This window comes from Globicephala melas, chromosome 12 (assembly GCF_963455315.2).
Source record: "Globicephala melas chromosome 12, mGloMel1.2, whole genome shotgun sequence".
Taxonomy (NCBI): Eukaryota; Metazoa; Chordata; class Mammalia; order Artiodactyla; family Delphinidae; genus Globicephala; species Globicephala melas.
Genome location: NC_083325.1, coordinates 69,124,037 through 69,143,711, shown reverse-complemented (window position 1 = coordinate 69,143,711; position 19,675 = coordinate 69,124,037). Strand labels below are relative to the sequence as shown.

Genomic DNA, 19,675 nt, shown 5'->3' with positions numbered 1-19,675 from the left:
GCGGGCGCAGCTCCCGGGCCTTAGCGGCGCAGGGGACGCCGCTGCACGGCCTTATGGGAATTGCAGTGTCCCGAAGGGAACTGACGCCTGCGCGGTGATAGTCGTCGCGCCCCGCCGGTTCCCACGCGGCTTCTACTCGAGCCTCGACACTGCGAGTGCCCAGGCCTGAGTGTCGCTCCTGAGCGCGGAATCCTGGCTTTCTGTCGAGACTACCGGCCTGTGGCGGGCAGGGACGGGCCGATGTGAGAATATTGACCTGCAGCCCCGCCGTCGAGCCGGAGACTGGAAGACAAAGGAATCCTTGCCTCGGGGGACGACTCCGGCTTCCCCCTCAGGGCAGCCCCCAGCAGATCCAGCCACTAGTGAAGTCATGGACCCAAGACGGAAACACAGTGAAAGGGAAGAGCAGTAGAAAAGCCTGGCATGGGGACGCTCTACTCAAGTGATCCTCGGGCTTGGACCCACCCCTTGGTCGTAGGCCTTGCCCCACTCCCTCCCTGGGAAGTAGGATGCTGCTGGAGAAAGAATGTAACAAACTTCCGCCCTTTCCTGAGGCATTTAAAGCTGTGTAAATCTCACAGGTCTCCATACACCGAATAGTGTGGAGTTCAGGATGTATAAACAAACAGGAAAGGGTGGAGTAAACCAATCTTTCTCTTCCCAGATAATCTCATCTATTAAATTACCGTGGTTACACAAAACATTTAAGAAAACCTTGGGAGAAGCTAGCTAAGATTTAAAATCTAGAGCAAGGGGGGGCTCCCGTCCCATTTGCCCTAAGTGGCCTAAAGACAGCTAAGGCTGCGCTGTGGCTTAGGACTGACTTCTTTCTGAGAGTGCAAAATCGGGTGCAGTCGAGGCTGCAGTTCCTCTAATACGGGGTATCTACAGTGCTTGTCCGATGAACAGCTCTCAACTTGATAACTTCAAGCATTTATTTTTCTATTAAAATTGTTTTCAAGCATTTATTTCTGTAATGAACAAATCTGACTCTTCTCCATTCCTGTTGCCTCAGATTAGACTATCTTTGACTTCCCCTAAAGCAAAATCTTTTTTATACTAATAATTGTATTTATTTTGGGGATAAGACATTCACATGGCTGCAAATTCAAAAGATACATAGGATATAAAGTGAAGAGTACCTTTCACCTGTCTCCAGCCTCCCAGACCACATCCACCCAGGCAGTTTTCTTGTTACAGGTCCAAGATACTTTCTGTATTTATACACATGCAAATACATATATATCTCCCCCTCACACACACACCTTTTTTTTTTAACCTTTTGGCCGCGCTGCGCATGTGGGATCTAGTTCCGCAGCCAGGGAATCTTTCCCCCTTTTAATTCAAACAGCAACTACACACACTGTCCTGCACCTTACTTCTTTTGAGTGTACCTTGGAGACTATTCCATTTCTCTATATAAAAACCTTCCTTATTCTTTGTTATGATTGCTTAGTATGTAATTATATGAATGTAGTAATAATTAGCCCTTATTATTAATGGATATCCAGGTGGTTTCCAGTCTTTTGCTATTATAAACAATGCTGCTATAAATAACTCTGTATCTAAGCTACTTCAAATGTGCAACTATATGGCTAGCATTAAGTTCCTAGAAGCAGAATTGCTGGACCAAAGTTTAGGTGCATTTGTGATTTTGATTGATAGGCAATCTCTTTTTAATTGATCTGGTTCTCTGCCTCTAATCTCTACCAGCTACCAGCTAAAGCACAGAGCTCACCCTGTTGAACCTCTGCTTAATTTTGATGATTGAGTGGTATGCTCAATATGTAAAAAAACATGAATTCATCATAATCTTTATAGAGAGAAAGCCAAAAATGCAACAACTTCTCATTGTATGCCACTGGAAGTAACCAGTGATCAATCCTGAAAACTGGCAATTAAAAGGAAAGAATTAAACTTTTATCTTGCCTTTCCAGTATGGACTGTAATTCAGAATAGTAACTGATGAGAGGGCGTTCTTTATAGAAGATTATTAGCTAGTACGTATGGAATGATGTAATTAGGAAAAAAAATTCACCATGTTGCATCCTCTAAAGAAATAATTCAGGCAACAATAAAAGTGGATGAAACCACTAAATAAAAGTTTGTTGGGAAACTTTAAAACACCTAGACCCTTTCATCACTGAAAATGGACCAACCAACCTGATGGCAAGGCAGTATGAAACATACTCAACCTGGTTCCTGGCACAAGTCTATGTCATGAGAAAAGAAGGGGCGGGGTTGGAGAGACTGCTTTTGATTACAAAAAATTTAAGACAAAATAACGACATGTAATATATGGATTTGTTTGGATCCTGATTCAACAGTAAAAAGCTGCTTTTGAGACAATCAAGGAAATTTGATTATGGCTTGGACAATAAGGAAGAGTTTAATAAGTGTAATGACATGGTAAGCTTCCATATTTTTTAGAGACATAATGACGTTTGGAGGAGTAAAACGATATAATGACTGGGATTTGCTCTAATACAACTTCAGCAAGGAAAAAAAGGGAAACAAAAAAAGCATATGTGGCGAATCTTGATAATTACTACATTTGGTGATGGGGATTCTTTGTATAGTTCACTGTACTTCTATGCTGCTTAAAATTTTTCAATAAAACATACACACACATACACACACACACACACACACACAAAATGGATGACTCTAACATATTTTTTAGGCTAACCACAATGGTTAGACTCTCACAATCTGGACCCAATCCAACCTACGTTAGCAGCTGTATCACTAATTGTCCACATAAGCCGAGGTTCTAGCTTTACCACACTACTTGACACTTTGGAATTGGCCAGTCATTTTAAGGCCTATTCTGTAGTCTAAGTTATTTCCTCTGTTCACCTGCGTTCTCATTCTTTTCCAACTGGGAAACTTCTTATCCTTCAAGGACTAGGTCAGATTTTACCTGTGAAGTCTTCTCCAACCTCACTAGATCTCCTGGCAACATCCTAGGTTACTTCCAATGAACTCTGTTCATACTACTAGTAGAATGTATCTCATAGTGTAGATGTCATCTGTCTTCCTCCATCATGATGAGTACTCCTTAATGGCAGATAGCGTAAAAATTACAGGCACAGTCTCTAGATCCAGAATGCCGGAGATCACATGCCGGTTTAGTTAGTGTTACCTTGGGCAAGTAACTTAACCTCTCTGTGCCCCAGTGATCTCATCTATAAAATCACACTTCATAGAGTGGTATTAATCTTCCTAAATGGATAAAACAGGACTACAACAGTTTATGACACACAGTAAATACTCAATACTAAGGATACAAAATATTAATATATTAATGTGTAACTATTTAACGTAAATATCAATATATTGGTTTAACTTAAATATTAATGTAATAATAATACTAAAATACTAAGGATAGGACTCTTATTTGTCCTTATTATACTCTTCCTCATGTCTAGCTCAGTGTCTGGCACATAGATACTCAATAAATGGTTGATGACTTGGATAGTTTATGGTCTCCATACTGACCTTCACTTTGGCCCCAAAGCACTGGCATGGAGGTTGGTAGCAGGTGCTAAGAGGGGCTGGACAGTCTGGACTCCTAACCTAAGTGGTGGCAATGCTAAAAGAGATAAAAGGCAGCAGAGTTGCTAAGTGTAGGGAGTATGTCATTTATTGACCCTGTGTTCACCCACTCACTGGTCACTACTCTTGACTCGCAGCACAACAGGTACAGAACTGCAAGGGATCATGCCCAGCTCCGTGATCACCAGATCCACCAGTTCTGGGGGGGTCACATCATAGACCAGATTCAACAACCGTAGGGACGAGTGGTTCTGCCAGTCAGCCAGGGCCACACGTTCTCCTCGCTCACACAGCAGATCGTCAGGGTCATCTGCAATGGGAGGTGTACCCTTTTATGTACTTTTAAAAAATAAGCTGTGGGGCTTCCCTGGTGGCGCAGTGGTTGAGAGTCCGCCTGCCGATGCAGGGGACACGGGTTCGTGCCCCATCTGGGAAGATCCCACATGCCGCGGAGCAGCTGGGCCCGTGAGCCATGGCCGCTGAGCCTGCGCGTCCGGAGCCTGTGCTCCGCAACGGGAGGGGCCACAACGGTGAGAGGCCCGTGCACCGCAAAAAAAAAATAAATAAATAAGCTGTGGTCTTCCCTTGTGGCACGGTGGTTAAGAATCCACCTGCCAATGCAGGGGACATAGGTTCGAGCCCTGGTCCAGGAAGATCCCACATGCTGCGGAGCAACTAAGCCCGTGCGCCACAACTACTGCGCCTGCGCTCTAGAGCCCGTGAGCCACAACTACTGAAGTCTGCACACCTAGAGCCCGTGTCCGCAGTGAGAAGCCCGCGCACTGCAATGAAGAGTGACCCCCCACTCGCCGCAACTAGAGAAAGCTCGCGCACAGCAACTAAGACCCAACGCAGCCAAAAATAAATAAATAAAATAAATTTATAAAAAAATAAAAATAGAAAATAAGTTGTACTTCAACCTCCCCTCTCCCTCCCAAATCTTCTCAGGTCCCTGGAACCTTCTCTCCTGCCCTCCTGGGCCTCCTTACCTAGCTCATTAGAGACAAAGGCATCAGTCTGCACACGCTCACAAAACTTGTATGTTTCACAGCAGACCAGCACTGGCACATTATGGGCCCGTGCCACCAGGGCCAGCTGTGCTGTCCCTACCCGTGACATCACAGACCCGTTGGCCAGGAGTGCATGAGCTCCCAACAGCAGCTTAGAAACCTATTTTGGAGAGTAGAGAGGAGGAAAAAAAATGTCATGTGTGACCAATGCAGAATAAGGTTCCCAATTCTTACCCAGGACAGCAATATTAAGGCAATGGGTAACAAATCTTAATGAAGGCTCTTGGAAAACACCTGACCGTTGACTCACCGCACCACCCACAGGAAAACTAAACTCTTTAGTCCTGTTCCCTCTCATCGGCTACTAGTTTTATATAAGGTTCTTGCAATAGGTAGACATGCTGTATAACGTGCTGTAGATGCTTCTCCTACTAAATATAAACACAGCTGTATAATTCTAGTACTTCTAGACAATTGCAACGTTGGGAAGGCAAGACTATGTCTATACTACTATACCCTTTTACTCCAACTTTGGAGTTCTTTTCCTCTGCCCTCACCTCTGGGAGCACATAGGAAGCTGCAGGAATCAGCAGGTAGGAGGCAGGGACCCCAGCACGGACCAGAAAACGTAGTGTGTGCTTTCCCTCCAGCCGTGGCCGGCTGTCCACCACTACCACCCGAAACCGCCGGCCCTTAGCCCAAGCCTCCTGAAGAATTCGTGATACCAGAGATGAGCTAGAGTGAATGGAGAGGAGGATTCAGTTATAGATGTCACTGACTGATGGTCAGCTCATTCCTAAAGGGCAAAGGGGCAGTTCCTTCTTCAAATCATTTCACTCCCCAATTTTCTCAGTCACAGGGTCTGGCCCATACCATCCATATACCAGGATTACATCTCCATTACTGATCTTCTCATAAGCAGAGCGTGAGATTGCCTGAGCTGCAAGCACAATCTTCTCTTGCACATATCGATCGATGGCTGCTCGAAGTTCTGACTTGGCCTAAATGGAGCAAGATACTTATGAAACAAAAAACAGACACAACCCTTTGATTATCATGCTGGATGCTTGAATATGCATATAATGACAGGCCTAAAGGGGGCCCAGGTCAGACAGACCCACCATCTCCTTAACCCTTGACCAGGCAGACCAGAGAGTTGCCCCTTCTGGGACCCCCAACATGTTTCCAGCTCTATCCCCCAGGTGCATGCCTCGCTCATTCCTCATACTCATCACCTCCTCTTCCCGCTTGGAGCTGCTCACACCCGTGATCTCCTTGTTAAGGAACTTGATGGCGTTGTACATGCTCGCTGACAGGGGACGGCACTGAGTCAGGAAGCTACAAAAACAACACCTTGCATCTGTGCAACTCTTCACAGCTCACAAAGCTTTCACATTTAAAAACATTTTTTTTTAAAGAGAAGACAGAAAAATGAAAATAGAGGTAGAAGAGCAAGAAAAAGGCTCCAAGTGCAATATAAATTCAGTATTTGGCATCGTTAGTTTTCTTGGCTTTGTGCATGTTAGACCTGGTATTTCTACTGATAGAGTATTCCTATAGTTTCTCATACTGTTCAGTTTGACAGTCCTCAATAGTAACTAATACTAATTTTCTAGGGTGTCAAATTCAGAACCAGGCAGATCCATCTCCTGACCCTAAACATGGTCCTAAAGTAAATCGCTTGAGGAAATTGGATCCCAAAGATTACAGGTGGGGAATTTTGAAGTGTGTCCACATTTCACTGGAGATCAAAGAAGCCTAACTAAAAGAATTGTAGGCTGACTCACATGACAACTTCTTTTTGAAAGGGTTTTTTATCTTGAAGATTATGAGTTTGGAGGAACTAAGGTGATTGGCAGTGGAAAGAATCAGAACGTGTGAAATTCCTTGAAAATTTATTGACTTAAATAACTTTGTGTTACACATACTAAAAAAAAAAACCCTTTATGCTTTGAAAAAAAGAAAAACAAAAAGGGTCTAAGAAAAGGACTGAGCAAGGTGGGGTGGGAGCGGATGTGCCGTGGTCATCCTTACCTGAAGTAGGGCTTTAGTTTATTCACTAGGTCCCTTGACAGTTCTTCACTGGGAGGTGTGGTGTAATCCTGAATCACCTGTAGGGTACACAAGTTGATCAGCAAACTGCGCCCTAACAAAAGTCTCTGAAAGGGGGACAGGGTAAGCTTCTCTGAGGAAAGTCTTCTGAGGGTGGAGTCATTCCCTCTTCCCCCAGAGATTACTCTGGGTGAGAGAAGCCGGGGTAGTGTTGGGGAAGGTGAGGCTGGATCATAAGAGATAACAAGATGGGACATACCTGCTGCAAGGCACGAAGCAAGGCAATGCACCGGGCATTGGAGCCACTGACCAGGCCCTGGGAGTACTGCAGGCCAAGTCGCACCATGGCTGGGTGGATCACAGAGGATGGGATGCTGATGGGATGGCGGTGTCACACACTTTGCAAGGGAACTTGAACACCTACCGCCCACCTTCCCCTGATGAAAAGGAACCTCCTTCACTCGCACAGACACCCCCATTTGAAGAAGCATGCCTTGTGTTCATGCTTCTTTCCACAGATCCAACCTCAAGTTTCCAGTCACTTTCAAAACAGAATTACTAAAACTCCTCATGCTTAAAAGTTATGACAATTTCATAAGCTCCTACCTCATAAACTGGGTTAGAGAGTTTTGTCTGCTGTACTGGGGTAGGTGGGAGAAGAGACTGACTTTGGATCCATAATCCTTTCGTGTAGGAACCTTGACAAAACAGGGGAACAGGACCAAGGGCCCAGAGTTTAAAACTGTGGGATAATGCTGGGAAGGAAGAAGATGGTGAGCCAAATACCCATCCTTTTCCAGGGTCTCACTTCGCCCCGAGCACCTTTCCTCCCTCTATTCCATCTCCCTAGGCTCTTTCTGGCCACACACCAAACCCACTTCCTACCTGCTGTCGTTCTGGTTTTTTAACAAGCCTCCTCAGAAGCGTGGGGTCATCAACCTGACTATGCTCGGGTAGACGCTTCACTCCTAGAAGATAACAATCGTGTTTTCAAGACACTGTAGGTGATAATGAGAAATCTGCTTTCAGGGCATAAGGGACATCAAGAAAGATTTAAGAGAGAGATGGAAAAAAACAGGAGAAAAGAGTAGAAAAAGAAACAGGGGTAGGATGAGGTTAAGGAGAGAATTGTGAACTCTGGGAACCAAGGTGAAAATTGGGAGCTGTTTTACTGTGGGGAAGCCTGAGCTAACATAGGCATTTGAATCAACAGAGGTCTTGAAGTGAAGATACCTGAGGGGGTTTCTCCAGCTGTGCTGGGGCAGGCCTGAGGAGGTGGGCCTCCTTGGTCCCCTTTTCTTGCCTGCTTCAGGGCCCGCTCAGCCTCCTGCTTGGCCCGCCTTTCAGCTCGAAGTTCAGCCTTACTCCGACCTGCTGGAACTTTCTCCTTGGCACTGCCCAGCTGACTGTCCAGTCCAGGCAGGTCTTTGGTCGGGCCTGCTGAAGGTAGAAGGAAGAGGTGCCCAAGCCCTAGGTAGGTAATAGCTATGCCCCAACCAAAGCTTCTTTTCCTGTTTATCTAAACTTTTTCCCTTTTTACTTGTTCAAACCAACTTTGTCCTGTCTCCCCCTCTTCTCTCCCACCACATCCCTTTACCAGCTCCACACCCCGGCCCTTTAAAAAAGCCCCCGCACCTTGACATTGGGCTGCAGAGACAGCAGAGCCAGTTTCTGGTTCTGCCCCCTTTTCCTCCTTCCGTTTCTTCTTCTGCTGTTTCTTTTCCTTCCGAAGCTGCAGCTTTTCTTCTTGGGTCATCTCCCTCCCCCCTGCCTAAGACACAGACATAGAACACTAACCTTCCCCAACAATTCCAAAAATGAATAAACACTACTGGATACTTACTAGTCTCCCACAGGATCCCTAATCCTTCCTAAGTCTCAGAAGCTACCTGTTACGAGCTTAGAGCCCACAGGGATCGAAGTTTCTCCTGCAGATCACAGTCACATTACCATTAGGGCTGAAAAAGCTCTGTAAAATCTCTTGGCTTTACCAAGAAATAAAGTGAAACGGGGATGAAGATTGGGTCGGAACGAAGTTGACACGGCCTCCTGCGTACCGCCTGACAGGCGGCTAGGGAGGGCACCCGCACTTACCCCAGGCCGAGGAACAAGCTCCGCCTTCATCCCAGATCCCGAGTCTGCATCAGAAAACAGGGCACAAAGTGAACCAGAGAGGCTCCGGGAGGGTTTGCGGGGACACGTATTCGGCGCTGCTGGCTGCTGGGTCTGCATGACCACGGGTCCGCCACCAGGCGGGAGGTGAGCCGGGGATCTGCGTGGGGGACGCAGTGCGCGGCAGGATCAAAGGGAAGGGGGGCGGGGGAAGGAAGAAGCACGCACACCTCCCGGAGGAACAAGCCGGTGCGCGGCACGGAGTGCGCCCGAAGCAGTGCGGACCAGAGTCCGGCGTGGCGCGGGAACCGAACGACAAGGCCCAGAGGTACTCAGGGCCCATCAGTAGCCGTCCGAGGCCCGTCCGCTCGCGTACCTGTTTGTGTGCCCGGCCCTTCACTCACCCTCGCGAACAGCCACGGCCACGGCAGCCATCATCCTCCGTCCTGGGCTCCGCCCGCCTGGGTCACAGGGACTACAAGCGCTCCCTGGGCCGACAGCCTCGGCGCGCAGCCCCAACCGGACTACAAGCCCCGAAGTGCTCTGGGGCTCTGCCCCTGGCTACGGGTCGCGATAAGGGCCTTTTCAGCTTTGGGCTCCCAATCCCGGCTGTCGGCTCTTGCCCTTTAGACTACAGTTCCCAGGATGCCGGGGGCGCTGCGCCCCAGAGCGGACTTCCCCAGCCCTTCCCACCTCTGATCGCAAGTCCCCCCCCCGCAAAATGGCGAGCGAGGCTGCGGGGACGTGCTGAGGAGCGGAGGCGAGCGTGCAAAGCCGCTGTGGCCCTCAGAGTCCGGACCCTGCCGGGCCCTGCCGCAGGGAACATGCACTTTTCCATTCCTGAAACCGAGTCCCGCAGCGGGGACAGCGGCGGCTCCGCCTACGTGGTGAGGAGCGGCCGGAGCCCGGCCGGGTAGGGGCGGGGATAACGGGCCGGAGCCCTCTCCGAGCGGCCTCCGAAGTCTGGCCGCCACCTTTCGGGCCTGGTGACAGGCCGCCGAGTCCCGACGGCCTCGATGGGAGCTTATATTACGTCTCAGATTCATCCAAAGGTCGCCCCAGCTCCTGTAGTTCCTTTGTTCGGCCGCATCGCCTCCCCCGGCTGGGCCGCGGCTATTCTGGTGGGCGTCCCTGGCCTCTTGGGGAGGAAGACTGCAGCCTGAGCGCCCGGGTTTTCCCCGACTGGTCCTTCTGCTTTGGGACCTGGCTCTGGAGAAAATCGTCTGGGCACCTTTGGACGATCTCGGCGCGTTGCTCAGGCGGAGCTGTGGCAGGCAACTTCCGGCCAGGGTTCTCAAGCCCCGCCAAAATGGCGAGCGAGGCGAGCGACCCTAAACAAGATCGCGACCCTAAACTGCTTGCCTGCTTTTGTGTCCTCAGGCCTATAACATTCACGTGAATGGAGTCCTGCACTGTCGGGTGCGCTACAGCCAACTCCTGGGGCTGCACGAGCAGGTGGGACTAGCACCCCTGCCTTGAGGCAGCTTCAAGCCCTTTTCTACACCTGGGCATCAGTGTCTCCATTTCCCTCCCCGTCGCTTTCTCGTAGGCTGTAGTTCCCCTTTAATCACTGCCACAGGGAAGGATTTGGTGCTTTATCTCATCGTCTGACATTTCCGGGGAACTCCCAGGAAGCTTAATGTCTGCCCCTAACTGCTCCTCCCTATACTCACATACTCCCTCCTTTCTTCTCTGTCCCCATCTTACACAGCCTGTACACTGCCTGTGCCTGTGCATGGAGAAAACGACAACCCTCCCCCCTAAGCTGCCAAAGCACTTTCCTCCTGTCATCTGAGCTGCAACTTGAAATTCTTTTTTCCTGCTCATATTGATACAAACCATTCACCAGTTTCTGTCTGTGTTCCTTGACTCACCTGAGCGGGTGTAGCTGTTCCAGCTATCCTTATGTGTCTGTGATGTAATGTTTCTTTGTTCTCCTCACCAGATTCTGAGCTCTGTATTTAACTCGGTACAGAGTCCTGGTTTTACTGATAACTAGTTGTGCAACCCTGAGCAAGTTACCTGATTTCTTTGGGCCTCAGCTTCTGCAACTGAAAAATAGAGTCATTGATCTGCAAAGTCCTTTTAAGTCCTAAAATACTTCGTGAATATATTTAGCTATTACTTAACTGTGCACATAAACTTTCCTTACCAAGCCTTTTGCTTCCTATGAGGGTTCAATGAACACAGCTTTGCTAGATAAGCAAGGGTCTCCCTAGGCCCTGGCCCTATACAAACCCTTCCCACACTGGAGGAACAGACTTGTACACTGTAAGATTGGAAAGAACATATATCTAGGACAGAGGAACGGCTCCCTTGGGATGCTGCCCCTGCCAAAGGAATGATTTCCTGGATGACCAGGGTAGATAGGGGAGCAGGGACTAAGGAAAGGGAAGGGGAGCCCAAGAGAACATTATGAATGTGGATTGCCTCTTCTCATTTGCTATGTTTATGTGAAGAGTTGTATCTCTTTCTCCAAATAGCTTCGGAAGGAATACGGGGCCAATGTGCTTCCTGCATTTCCCCCAAAGAAGCTTTTCTCTCTGACACCCGCTGAGGTAGAACAGAGGAGAGAGCAGTTAGAGAAGTACATGCAAGCTGGTGAGTGGTTGGAGGGAACTTTAGGCTGATTCTGTTGAGGACTATGGAGAGAGACTCAAAACAGCTGCTTTTGTAGAAGGTCCTGAAGGAATCTGTACATCTGGGAAGCCTACTGTTTTATCTATTATTTAATTAGCAAAAGTAAATAGCATGCAAGGATGCTGTGGTATCTAGGTACCAGCAAAGCAATTTGGGCACTGACATCTATGAGGAATACTAATATGGCACTAACTAGTCTTAAAGCAGTTTCGATCGGTGGGGAGAACTTAACTTGTATCTGATGTGCTTTAGATGAACATTATTTTTCCCTGGTTCTATAGACTGGACTCAACTAGATGGTAGCCAAGGGTGGGGCAGGTGAAGAATTTATGCAAACAGCGAGTGAGGTGAGGCCAGTTGGGAGATGTGACAAGCCACCATCAGCCCAGGAAAGGGGACCTGGGGGGGCTGCCAAAAAGAGAACTGGGGGGATCCAAGAGGGAATCATAAGTTATTAGAACATCATTCTCTTGTCCCCACAGTTCGGCAAGACCCATTGCTTGGGAGCAGTGAGACCTTCAATAGTTTCTTGCGTCGGGCACAACAGGTAAGGCTTTGGATGGGACCAAGTTTTAAGGGAAGCACCTTCCTGCAGGGCCACATCATTTTAATGAGGTGGGTACAGAGGAGCCATCCTGGCACCTTTCTGTATGGAATGGGGCTTCTGCTGTACCAGTGAAATCAAGGAAACCCAGTCTATAATTAAACAGCTGAGAATAAAGTCACCAGAGGGACCTACAATACAACATAGTTGGGAAGGGTCAGAGCTGGACGCTGGGCATGTTGTTAACAAGGTGCCTCCCATTCCCGTGTATGCTCACAACCAGGAGACACAGCAGGTCCCAACAGAAGAGGTCTCCTTGGAAGTGCTGCTTAGCAACGGGCAGAAAGTTCTGGTCAATGTGCTAACTTCAGATCAGACTGAGGATGTCCTGGAGGTGAGGCGCTTGTTCTGCACTGCTCCTCCTCCCCCTGCACCCCAGGTTCCCAGGCTTGGGGTGATTGGAACCATCCAGGATGATGAGCTGTATTTCCTTCCTTTTTCCTAGGCTGTGGCTGCAAAGCTGGATCTTCCAGATGACTTGATCGGATACTTTAGTCTCTTTCTAGTTCGAGAAAAAGAGGATGGAGCCTTTTCGTGTGAGTTTGTCTGGACTTTACAGCTTCCCTCTGTTTCCACTAGTGAACTTGCCTGTCTTCCCCAAGAATGTGGCATTTCCCCAGGGCTTCTCGCTTGATTTCCCTCCCCTGAGTTTCATGACATTTTCTTTTTCTTTTTTTTTTACACCCATAGTTGTACGGAAGTTGCAAGAGTTTGAGCTGCCTTATGTGTCTGTTGCCAGTCTTCGGAGTCAAGAGTATAAGATTATGCTAAGGAAGAGGTCAGGGCTGGGCTTGGAGGAGGGAGAGGGTGCTGGACTGGATTATGGGGCCACGTATTGAGACAGAATAATCTGGACAAGGGGGTAGTGCTGGGTGTTTCTACCAGGCCTCCCAAACTTCCTCCAACTGTATCACCATTAGCCCCATAGTTCCAGATTGCTCCGGTTTTGCCCCTTTTCCATTCTGCCTCTTGCCTTCCCCCAGCTTAGCCCCATTACCCCTTTCCACCCCTTGGCCTCACAGTTATTGGGACTCTGCCTATGATGACGATGTCATGGAGAACCGGGTTGGCCTGAACCTGCTTTATGCTCAGGTGAGCTTGGAGCTGCCTCAGAACCCTTCCCCTGAAAATGGCTCTGGTGTCCCTCTGCCAAGAAAACTCCTTTCGTATCTTTACTGCCAGTTCATGGGGAAGTTTCTAGAATACTCTCAGGGCATCTGGCACAACCTCTACTCTCCCTGCTTTGTAAGCTGATATGGTCAAGGACTCAACTGCGAAGAGCTTGCTCAAATGTGGGGTGAGGGGTCAGGCTGGACAGAGGTAACTGGACACTCTTTGGGTCTCTGACTGGGAGCCCCGAACACCCCACCCCTTGTCTCCGCCGCAGACAGTATCAGACATTGAGCGTGGGTGGATCCTAGTCACCAAGGAGCAGCACCGGCAGCTCAAATCACTGCAAGAGAAGGTCTCCAAGAAGGAGGTGAGCCCTGCCTCCCTGTCTCCCTCCAAGGGGTTGCTTCCTCTGGGCTGTCCCACTTCCCCTCCTGACCCGTCCCGCCTGCTGACTGGGTTTCAGTTCCTGCGGCTGGCCCAGACGCTGCGGCACTATGGCTACTTGCGCTTCGATGCCTGTGTGGCTGACTTCCCGGAGAAGGACTGTCCAGTGGTGGTGAGCGCAGGCAACAGTGAGCTCAGCCTCCAGCTCCGCCTGCCTGGCCAGCAACTCCGTGAAGGCTCCTTTCGGGTCACCCGCATGCGGTGCTGGCGGGTCACCTCCTCTGTGAGTTGGGGTAGGAGGGGGAGACGTTTGGGATGGAGGCCCGGCAAGCCTTGAGCTTCGGGAATGGGCTGGAGTGGGTCAGGGAGAGGCACATCGGTCAGAATGAGCTCAGCCTAATTCTTACCCTTCCTCTCCCAGGTGCCACTGCCCAGTGGAGGCACAAGCAGCCCAGGTCGGGGCCGGGGTGAGGTGCGCCTGGAACTGGCTTTTGAATACCTCATGAGCAAGGACCGGCTACAGTGGGTCACCATCACCAGCCCCCAGGTGTGAGCCCACCCTCAGGCCTCCTCTGGAGCCCATTGCACCGTCTCTCTTAGATACCCAAGTCTAGGGCTTCCAGGACTCCATGTGAGTGGGAGCCCTTGTCTTAGGGGTGCTGGGCTCAGGATGACCACCCAGTCAGGCTGAGCTCTCTCCTTGCCCTCAGGCTATCATGATGAGCATCTGCTTGCAGTCCATGGTGGATGAACTGATGGTGAAGAAATCCGGCGGCAGTATCAGGAAGGTAAGCAGCAAGCACAGACCCAGCAGCTGCGTGGCTGTGCTCTCCCTGCCTTTTGTCCTCGGTGTGATGCCTCTCCTGAGAGGGAGGGGAAGGGACTGGGATGCCAAAGGGGGTGATCAGCCCTTATCAACGCCTCATGTCTCCATCCCCAGATGCTACGCCGGCGGGTGGGGGGCACCCTGAGACGCTCAGACAGCCAGCAAGCAGTGAAGTCCCCACCGCTGCTTGTAAGTACTACTCTCTGGTCAGTCCCCCAGCCCCCAGGCCTTGCATCACCTCCCCAGTGAGGTCTCTGACACCTCTGCCTGCTCCTCCCCAGGAGTCACCTGATGCCAGCCGGGAGTCCATGGTCAAACTCTCAGTGAGTTTCCCACGAGGGTTGGTGAGGTTGGCGTTTGTAGGGGACCTTAGGGAGGCTTGAGCCCTCTGACCCCGACCCTGCCTTTATTACAGAGCAAGCTGAGTGCCGTGAGCTTGCGGGGGATTGGCACTCCCAGTACAGATGCCAGTGCCAGTGATGTCCACGGCAATTTCGCCTTTGAGGGCATTGGAGATGAGGATCTGTGATCTCCAGAGCTCGGATGTCTGCCCTCTACCCTGGAGGAGTGTTCAGAAACTTGCCCTGTGCCTGTATCCCCCAAACTGGGGTATTTTTCTTCGTATTGTCCCCTTTTCTCCTCGGCCAGGGGCCTCCTAACCTGCCTTCCCTTCCCCTCCCCAGGGCTGGCTATACAAAGGATCGCTCAGAGCTGGCCTTCAATGCCAACTTAGCATTTAGTATTTTGCACAAAGTCCACGGGACCATGGCTACCTGCCTGGGGAGGAACCACAACTCCCCCCAGGCTGCTTCTGGCTTCTCGGGGCCATGAGCCAAGGGGATGGGCAGAGGTCTGTGTATGGTCTGGCCCAGCTCCCCGTCATTAAACTCAGCCTGATTGCTGCCTACCTCTGGTTCCCTCTCACTGCCCCTGCTCCCCCCATCACAGCATGGACTGCTGTGCTACGGGTGAGGCCAAGCGGTGCTTGCCACTGCCAACTCAGCATAGACGTGGCTTTGTTAGTGTTTCCTTTATTATAAAGCACTGAAATAAGTTAAATAAACAGGTGCGAGGCTGGACAGTCCCCCAGCCAGTTCATCCACCGCCCCTGGGAGCAGTGGAGGTGGATACAGGGCCCTTCTCACTGAGCTTATGAAGTTGCATCAGTCAAGGCAAGGCCCCCCTGGTCCATATGGGCCCCCGCCCATGGGGTTTGGACTGGTCCGTATAGTGCCTAGGTTAGTCTGTGTGGAGCCCCTGGCCAGCGGGGGAGGAAGGTAAAGGTGGCTTCTGGTCCATCTGTGTAAAACATACAGGAGGGTCAGGGCTAATTCATAGAGCCCTAGGGGAGAAGGACCTAGTTCAGGGTGAGTCTGTGTGGAGAGCTCGGCTACCAGTGGCACCCAGGGCTGTTGGGCCCCGAGAGCTCAAAACAGAGGGGGGACTGTGAGGTGGCGCCCAGCCCTCAGAGGCAGAGAGGCCAGGCCCTCCTGCCCCACCATGGCCGTGCACCTTCTGGTGCCGTTTGTAGTTGTCCCAGTGGCCCGTGGTATAGGCGCAGGTGGCACAGCGGAAGGGCTTCTCGCCTGTGTGCCGCAGCATGTGGCGTTTGAGGTTCATGCTCTGGTTGCAGCTGTAGTTGCAAAGACTACACCGAAAAGGTTTGTCCCCAGAGTGGATTCGACCGTGACGCTTGAGGTTGGCCAGGTTGCCACAGGCATAGGGGCAGAGGGGGCACTTGTAGGGCTTCTCTCCTGTGTGGACGCGCTGGTGCCGTTTCAGGTTATCCAGATGAGCAGAGGCATAAGGACAGCGGGCACAGCGGAAGGGCTTCTCACCACTGTGAGTCTTCATGTGCCGAGCCAAGTGGTTGGGATAGTGAGTGGCAAAGGGGCAGAGGCTACAGGCAAAGCCTTTGTCACTGGGGCCCTGGGGTCCACCACTGGCACCACTTCCAGTCTCTCCTCGCATGCAGCGCCCACACGTGGCTGCTCCCAGCCGACTACCCTCCCCCTCTTCCAGCTCTTGTCCACAGTTCCGGCAGGTCCAAGGGAACAGCAGCTCTGGCAGTGGTTCTGATCCAGTCCCACATAGGCCTTCCCCTTCACTCCTCAGCTGCCCACAGTCCGGCAAGAAACTGGCACCGCCTGGTGGCACATGGAGGCTCAAATCTGGAAGCAGCAGGGCATCTGTGGAGACAGTGAGACCTGGGCTATGAATCCAAGTCCCCCTAAGGCCACCCACCCACGTCCCAGGTTCTTTGGTCCCTGGCTTTTTACCTTCAGGTCGCCGGGGCACTGCCCCCTCCTGCTCTGTGGGACTGGGAGGCCGGGCAGGACGTGGAGCACAGCAGCGGAAGCCACAGGTCGGGCAGGGAGGAGTGGGGGGCCCCGCATGGGTGCGCTGATGCCGCCTCAGGTTGCCCAGGCTGCTGCAGGCAAAGGGGCAGTGGGGACAGCGGTAGGGCTTCTCGCCAGTGTGGGTGCGAGTATGTCGCGTCAGGTTGACGAGCTGGGCTGAGGCGTAGGGGCAGCGGCCACAGCGGAACGGCTTCTCCCCGCTGTGTGTCTGCATGTGCCGCTTCAGGTGGCTCGAGTAGTGGGACACGAAGGCGCAGAGGCGGCATGAGTATAGTAGCCGTGGGGGCAGCGGGGGCCCCCCACCCGGCCCTCCTGCCCCACAACACGGCCCCTCACCTGTGGGCCCCCCACACAGCTGGCAGGCTGGGCCTGGCCTCTCACCCCTGGCCTCCCCTGGACCCCTGGCTGGCTCCTCAACTTCACTCTCCGCACTTAGTGCCCGGCCGCCCCCAGACTCGTCGTCGCTCAGCCCATAGGGAAGCCCAGGCCTGGCCCCCAGAGAGTCTCCTGGTGAGACAGACATGAGAAGAGACATCAACACAGGCTAGGAACAGACTCCAAACTCCCTTTCTCACTTGCGGTCTCCCCACTTGCTGGGCTCCACCCTTCTCTTCAATCAATGATCCTAAAAATTCAACACAAATCATCTACCTCCAAGTCTGGACTAACCTAGTGATGACAGAGTTGTACATAGGACCAATGAATGGAAAAAGATCAAGGGCTCACAGTGGACCACATACTGAAATGAATCAATAATTAAATAATTAACTGATTCTTGGGATAAGTAAAAATACACAAGGCAGAGGCCTGATACGTTTTTCTAGTGCCTCTATCAGTAAGGACTCTTAGTTTTTATTTTATAACCACCTCCATACTATCTCAAGAGGCAAAATTTGGAGGGAAGGGCTTCCCTGGTGGCGCAGTGGTTGAGAGTCCGCCTGCCGATGCAGGGTACACGGGTTCGTGCCCCAGTCCGGGAAGATCCCACATGCCGCGGAGCGGCTGGGCCCATGAGCCATGGCTGCTGAGCCTGCGCGTCTGGAGTGCTCCGCAACGGGAGAGGCCACAACAGTGAGAGGCCCGAGTACCGCAAAAAAAAAAAAAAAAAAAATTTTGGAGGGAAGAGGAAACAAAGTAACACATGTAATACCACTTCTAAGCCTAAAGGATGGATTCTCTTTTACATGGATTTCCTCAATGACTTTCAAAATCATCCTTCAGAAGTGGCATTAGTGGATAGGTAGTGCAGCAAACTAGGTTGGGGTGATGCTAAGATCAAAGGGAAGAGGAATGTGGAAGGATATTTGAGGGCAGAGACTAATACCTCCATACAAGAGGAGTTTATGCTGCAGGTGAAAGGGAGTTAGATTAGATATAAGTACTAGCTTGAATGAGGTTGCTTCCCTGAACCTCTTAAAAATAAACTCATCTAAGGAATGGGCTAGGGAGTGGGATAAAGTTATTAAAAGGGCATTTACTTTTAACCAGTTGTTTCATGTGATTCCTCTACCGTCCTATTCATACCACCTTTGAACCAGGCCTCAGAACTTGACCTCAACAAAGTGATGGACCATCAGGCAAACGAAGAAATCTAGCTCAAATCTAAACTGAACCAGCCCCAGTGGCAGGAAACGGTGTTTTGCTCACTGGCACTATACTCTAACCCGCCTCCTAAAGGCTGAGGTTCCAGCGGTCACTTCCTTAAGTCAGTCCCCCAAACCCACCTTCAGAGTCTCTCTCGAAGCCCATGAGCCGGTCGCTGTTGCCGTCACCTTCCTCCTCTTCCTCTTCTTCCTCAAACTCCAGATCCTGGCCTAGTAGTAAATCACTCTCCAATACCAGGGCCCCGGGTCCTTCGTCGAGGGAGTCTTCAGTATCCACTGAAGAGGGGAAAAGGCTTGTAGATCCTCCCTCAGGAACTGTGCCCATCATTCGCACCCGGGAAGCTAGCCCTCGCAGACCGTACTTCCCGCACTCGTAGACCCTCTCGGGTTCCGTTAGTACCTCGATGGGAAGCTAGGAGTCCAGATCGCCCACCCCATCCCTCAAGGGTCCCCCTCCACCCAGACCTGAACCCACACCACTGACCCCACCCCCGCTCCTCCCCACCTCGCAGCCCCTGACCCCTGACCCCTGACCTTTGACCCCCTCGCATTTCACGGGCTGCGGGTGGCTTTGCTTCCTTCGGGGCATCGTGACCGGCTCCAGCCCGACGCGCCTCCGGCCTGCGGCCGCCCGGCCCCGCCCCTCCCAATTCGGCCTGCCCGCCCTTCCTCTCAGGGCCCGCGGGCCGCCCCCATGCAGCGGCGCGGGCCCCGGGCAGCCCCCGGCCCTGGCCCCGGCGCCCAGCTCAGGCCGCTCCCGCCGCCGCCGCCGCGTCCATTCATGGAGCCCCCTACCCCCGCCCTACGGAGACCAGCTGGTACCTCCGTACTCGCTTCCGCTTCCGCTGTCGCAGAGCCACACGGGACGCGTAGTCCGTGGAAAGCAGAAGCCCCGAAAGCTTCCACAGCGTGACCAGGAAGTGATTGTGACGGAAGCAATCGGGCGAGCCAATCAGGGATCAGATGAAACCTGGCCGGCAAGGAGGGCAGGTCAAACCGTGACCCTGGCTTTAGTCTTAAGGGTCGCCTGGCCGGTCCTGACCCCTCCGTGGAGGAACAAGGAAATCGTTCCTCACCCTAGGAGGGGGTGAGGATGAGCCGCGACGCCAGGCCAGGCTGCCAGCGGCTCAGGGAGTTACCATACCCGACCCCCTCTCCCCGAGTCACACACATCACACGCAGGCAGGTAGGTGGGCAGGTGCGCGCCCGCGCGCACACACACACACACACACACACACACCGCACACACCACCTCACCCCCCCACACACACACACCCCCCACACCACCTCACACACCCCCCCACACACAGGGAAGGGCTAGGTCGATGCTACTGGTGGGGGCCAACTATGCAGCCAAGGCATCCTGGGTGGCTGGTCTGGACAGGATGGCAGCAGAGAAAAAAGGACACCAT

The 19,675-nt window shown here is 51.8% G+C and overlaps 3 protein-coding genes and 1 non-coding gene across 10 annotated transcripts; 2 read left to right on the top strand and 2 right to left on the bottom strand.

The window, feature by feature from the left end:
• Positions 1-149: 149 nt before the first annotated feature.
• Positions 150-9,394, bottom strand: EIF2B4 (eukaryotic translation initiation factor 2B subunit delta). Of its 5 annotated transcripts, none has more exons than XM_030858127.3 (13): positions 9,137-9,394; positions 8,715-8,758; positions 8,256-8,391; positions 7,854-8,060; positions 7,506-7,588; positions 7,227-7,318; positions 6,880-6,994; positions 6,603-6,679; positions 5,804-5,906; positions 5,442-5,569; positions 5,126-5,303; positions 4,548-4,728; positions 831-3,868 (listed from the first exon to the last, which is right to left on the bottom strand). In XM_030858127.3, exons 1-13 carry the CDS (start codon positions 9,168-9,170, stop codon positions 3,669-3,671), a joined length of 1,578 nt encoding a protein of 525 aa, XP_030713987.1. In that variant the 5' UTR covers positions 9,171-9,394; the 3' UTR covers positions 831-3,668. The 5 variants fall into 5 exon arrangements, with proteins under 5 accessions (XP_030713990.1, XP_030713985.1, XP_030713987.1 ...); XM_030858128.3 differs by having other exon boundaries at positions 835-3,868; positions 7,854-8,057; positions 9,137-9,389; XM_030858125.3 differs by lacking the exon at positions 9,137-9,394 and having other exon boundaries at positions 830-3,868; positions 8,715-9,098.
• On the top strand, positions 6,019-6,119 carry LOC115854354 (small nucleolar RNA SNORA8). Its single transcript, XR_004039978.1, has one exon. It is a non-coding gene; the product is annotated as a small nucleolar RNA SNORA8 (small nucleolar RNA).
• On the top strand, positions 8,746-15,206 carry SNX17 (sorting nexin 17). Of its 2 annotated transcripts, none has more exons than XM_060309731.2 (15): positions 8,746-8,879; positions 10,113-10,187; positions 11,216-11,333; positions 11,855-11,919; positions 12,200-12,310; positions 12,422-12,512; positions 12,667-12,754; positions 12,999-13,068; positions 13,364-13,456; positions 13,553-13,756; positions 13,895-14,020; positions 14,184-14,261; positions 14,414-14,488; positions 14,581-14,622; positions 14,715-15,206. In XM_060309731.2, the coding sequence occupies exons 3-15, from the start codon at positions 11,324-11,326 to the stop codon at positions 14,826-14,828; spliced, it is 1,167 nt and encodes a 388-aa protein (XP_060165714.1). In that variant the 5' UTR covers positions 8,746-8,879; positions 10,113-10,187; positions 11,216-11,323; the 3' UTR covers positions 14,829-15,206. The 2 variants fall into 2 exon arrangements, with proteins under 2 accessions (XP_060165714.1, XP_030713995.1); XM_030858135.3 differs by lacking the exon at positions 8,746-8,879 and adding an exon at positions 9,415-9,619.
• A 108-nt stretch (positions 15,207-15,314) lies between these two features.
• Positions 15,315-19,260, bottom strand: ZNF513 (zinc finger protein 513). Of its 2 annotated transcripts, none has more exons than XM_030858132.3 (4): positions 19,086-19,260; positions 18,384-18,539; positions 16,579-17,166; positions 15,315-16,488 (listed from the first exon to the last, which is right to left on the bottom strand). In XM_030858132.3, exons 2-4 carry the CDS (start codon positions 18,406-18,408, stop codon positions 15,662-15,664), a joined length of 1,440 nt encoding a protein of 479 aa, XP_030713992.1. In that variant the 5' UTR covers positions 18,409-18,539; positions 19,086-19,260; the 3' UTR covers positions 15,315-15,661. The 2 variants fall into 2 exon arrangements, with proteins under 2 accessions (XP_030713992.1, XP_030713991.1); XM_030858131.2 differs by lacking the exon at positions 19,086-19,260 and adding an exon at positions 18,798-18,983.
• Between the last annotated feature and the right edge of the window lie 415 nt (positions 19,261-19,675).

Excerpts from the sequence above, each read along its gene's own strand:
- EIF2B4 (XM_030858125.3), bottom strand. The coding sequence starts at position 8,852 with ATGCAGACCCAGCAGCCAGCAGCGCCGAATACGTGTCCCCGCAAACCC. Across the intron at positions 8,061-8,255 it reads CTCTGCAGCCCAATGTCAAG|CAGGCCCGACCAAAGACCTG; the intron begins GTGCGGGGGCTT and ends TTCTACCTTCAG. Across the intron at positions 7,319-7,505 it reads AAAAACCAGAACGACAGCAG|GTTCCTACACGAAAGGATTA; the intron begins GTAGGAAGTGGG and ends TGTTTTGTCAAG.
- ZNF513 (XM_030858131.2), bottom strand. The coding sequence starts at position 18,852 with ATGCCCCGAAGGAAGCAAAGCCACCCGCAGCCCGTGAAATGCGAGGGG. Across the intron at positions 18,540-18,797 it reads GAAATGCGAGGGGGTCAAAG|TGGATACTGAAGACTCCCTC; the intron begins GTCAGGGGTCAG and ends TCCCCTCTTCAG. Across the intron at positions 17,167-18,383 it reads CTTCGAGAGAGACTCTGAAG|GAGACTCTCTGGGGGCCAGG; the intron begins GTGGGTTTGGGG and ends CTGTCTCACCAG.
- SNX17 (XM_030858135.3), top strand. The coding sequence starts at position 9,557 with ATGCACTTTTCCATTCCTGAAACCGAGTCCCGCAGCGGGGACAGCGGC. Across the intron at positions 14,262-14,413 it reads CCGGCGGCAGTATCAGGAAG|ATGCTACGCCGGCGGGTGGG; the intron begins GTAAGCAGCAAG and ends CTCCATCCCCAG. Across the intron at positions 14,623-14,714 it reads AGTCCATGGTCAAACTCTCA|AGCAAGCTGAGTGCCGTGAG; the intron begins GTGAGTTTCCCA and ends CCTTTATTACAG.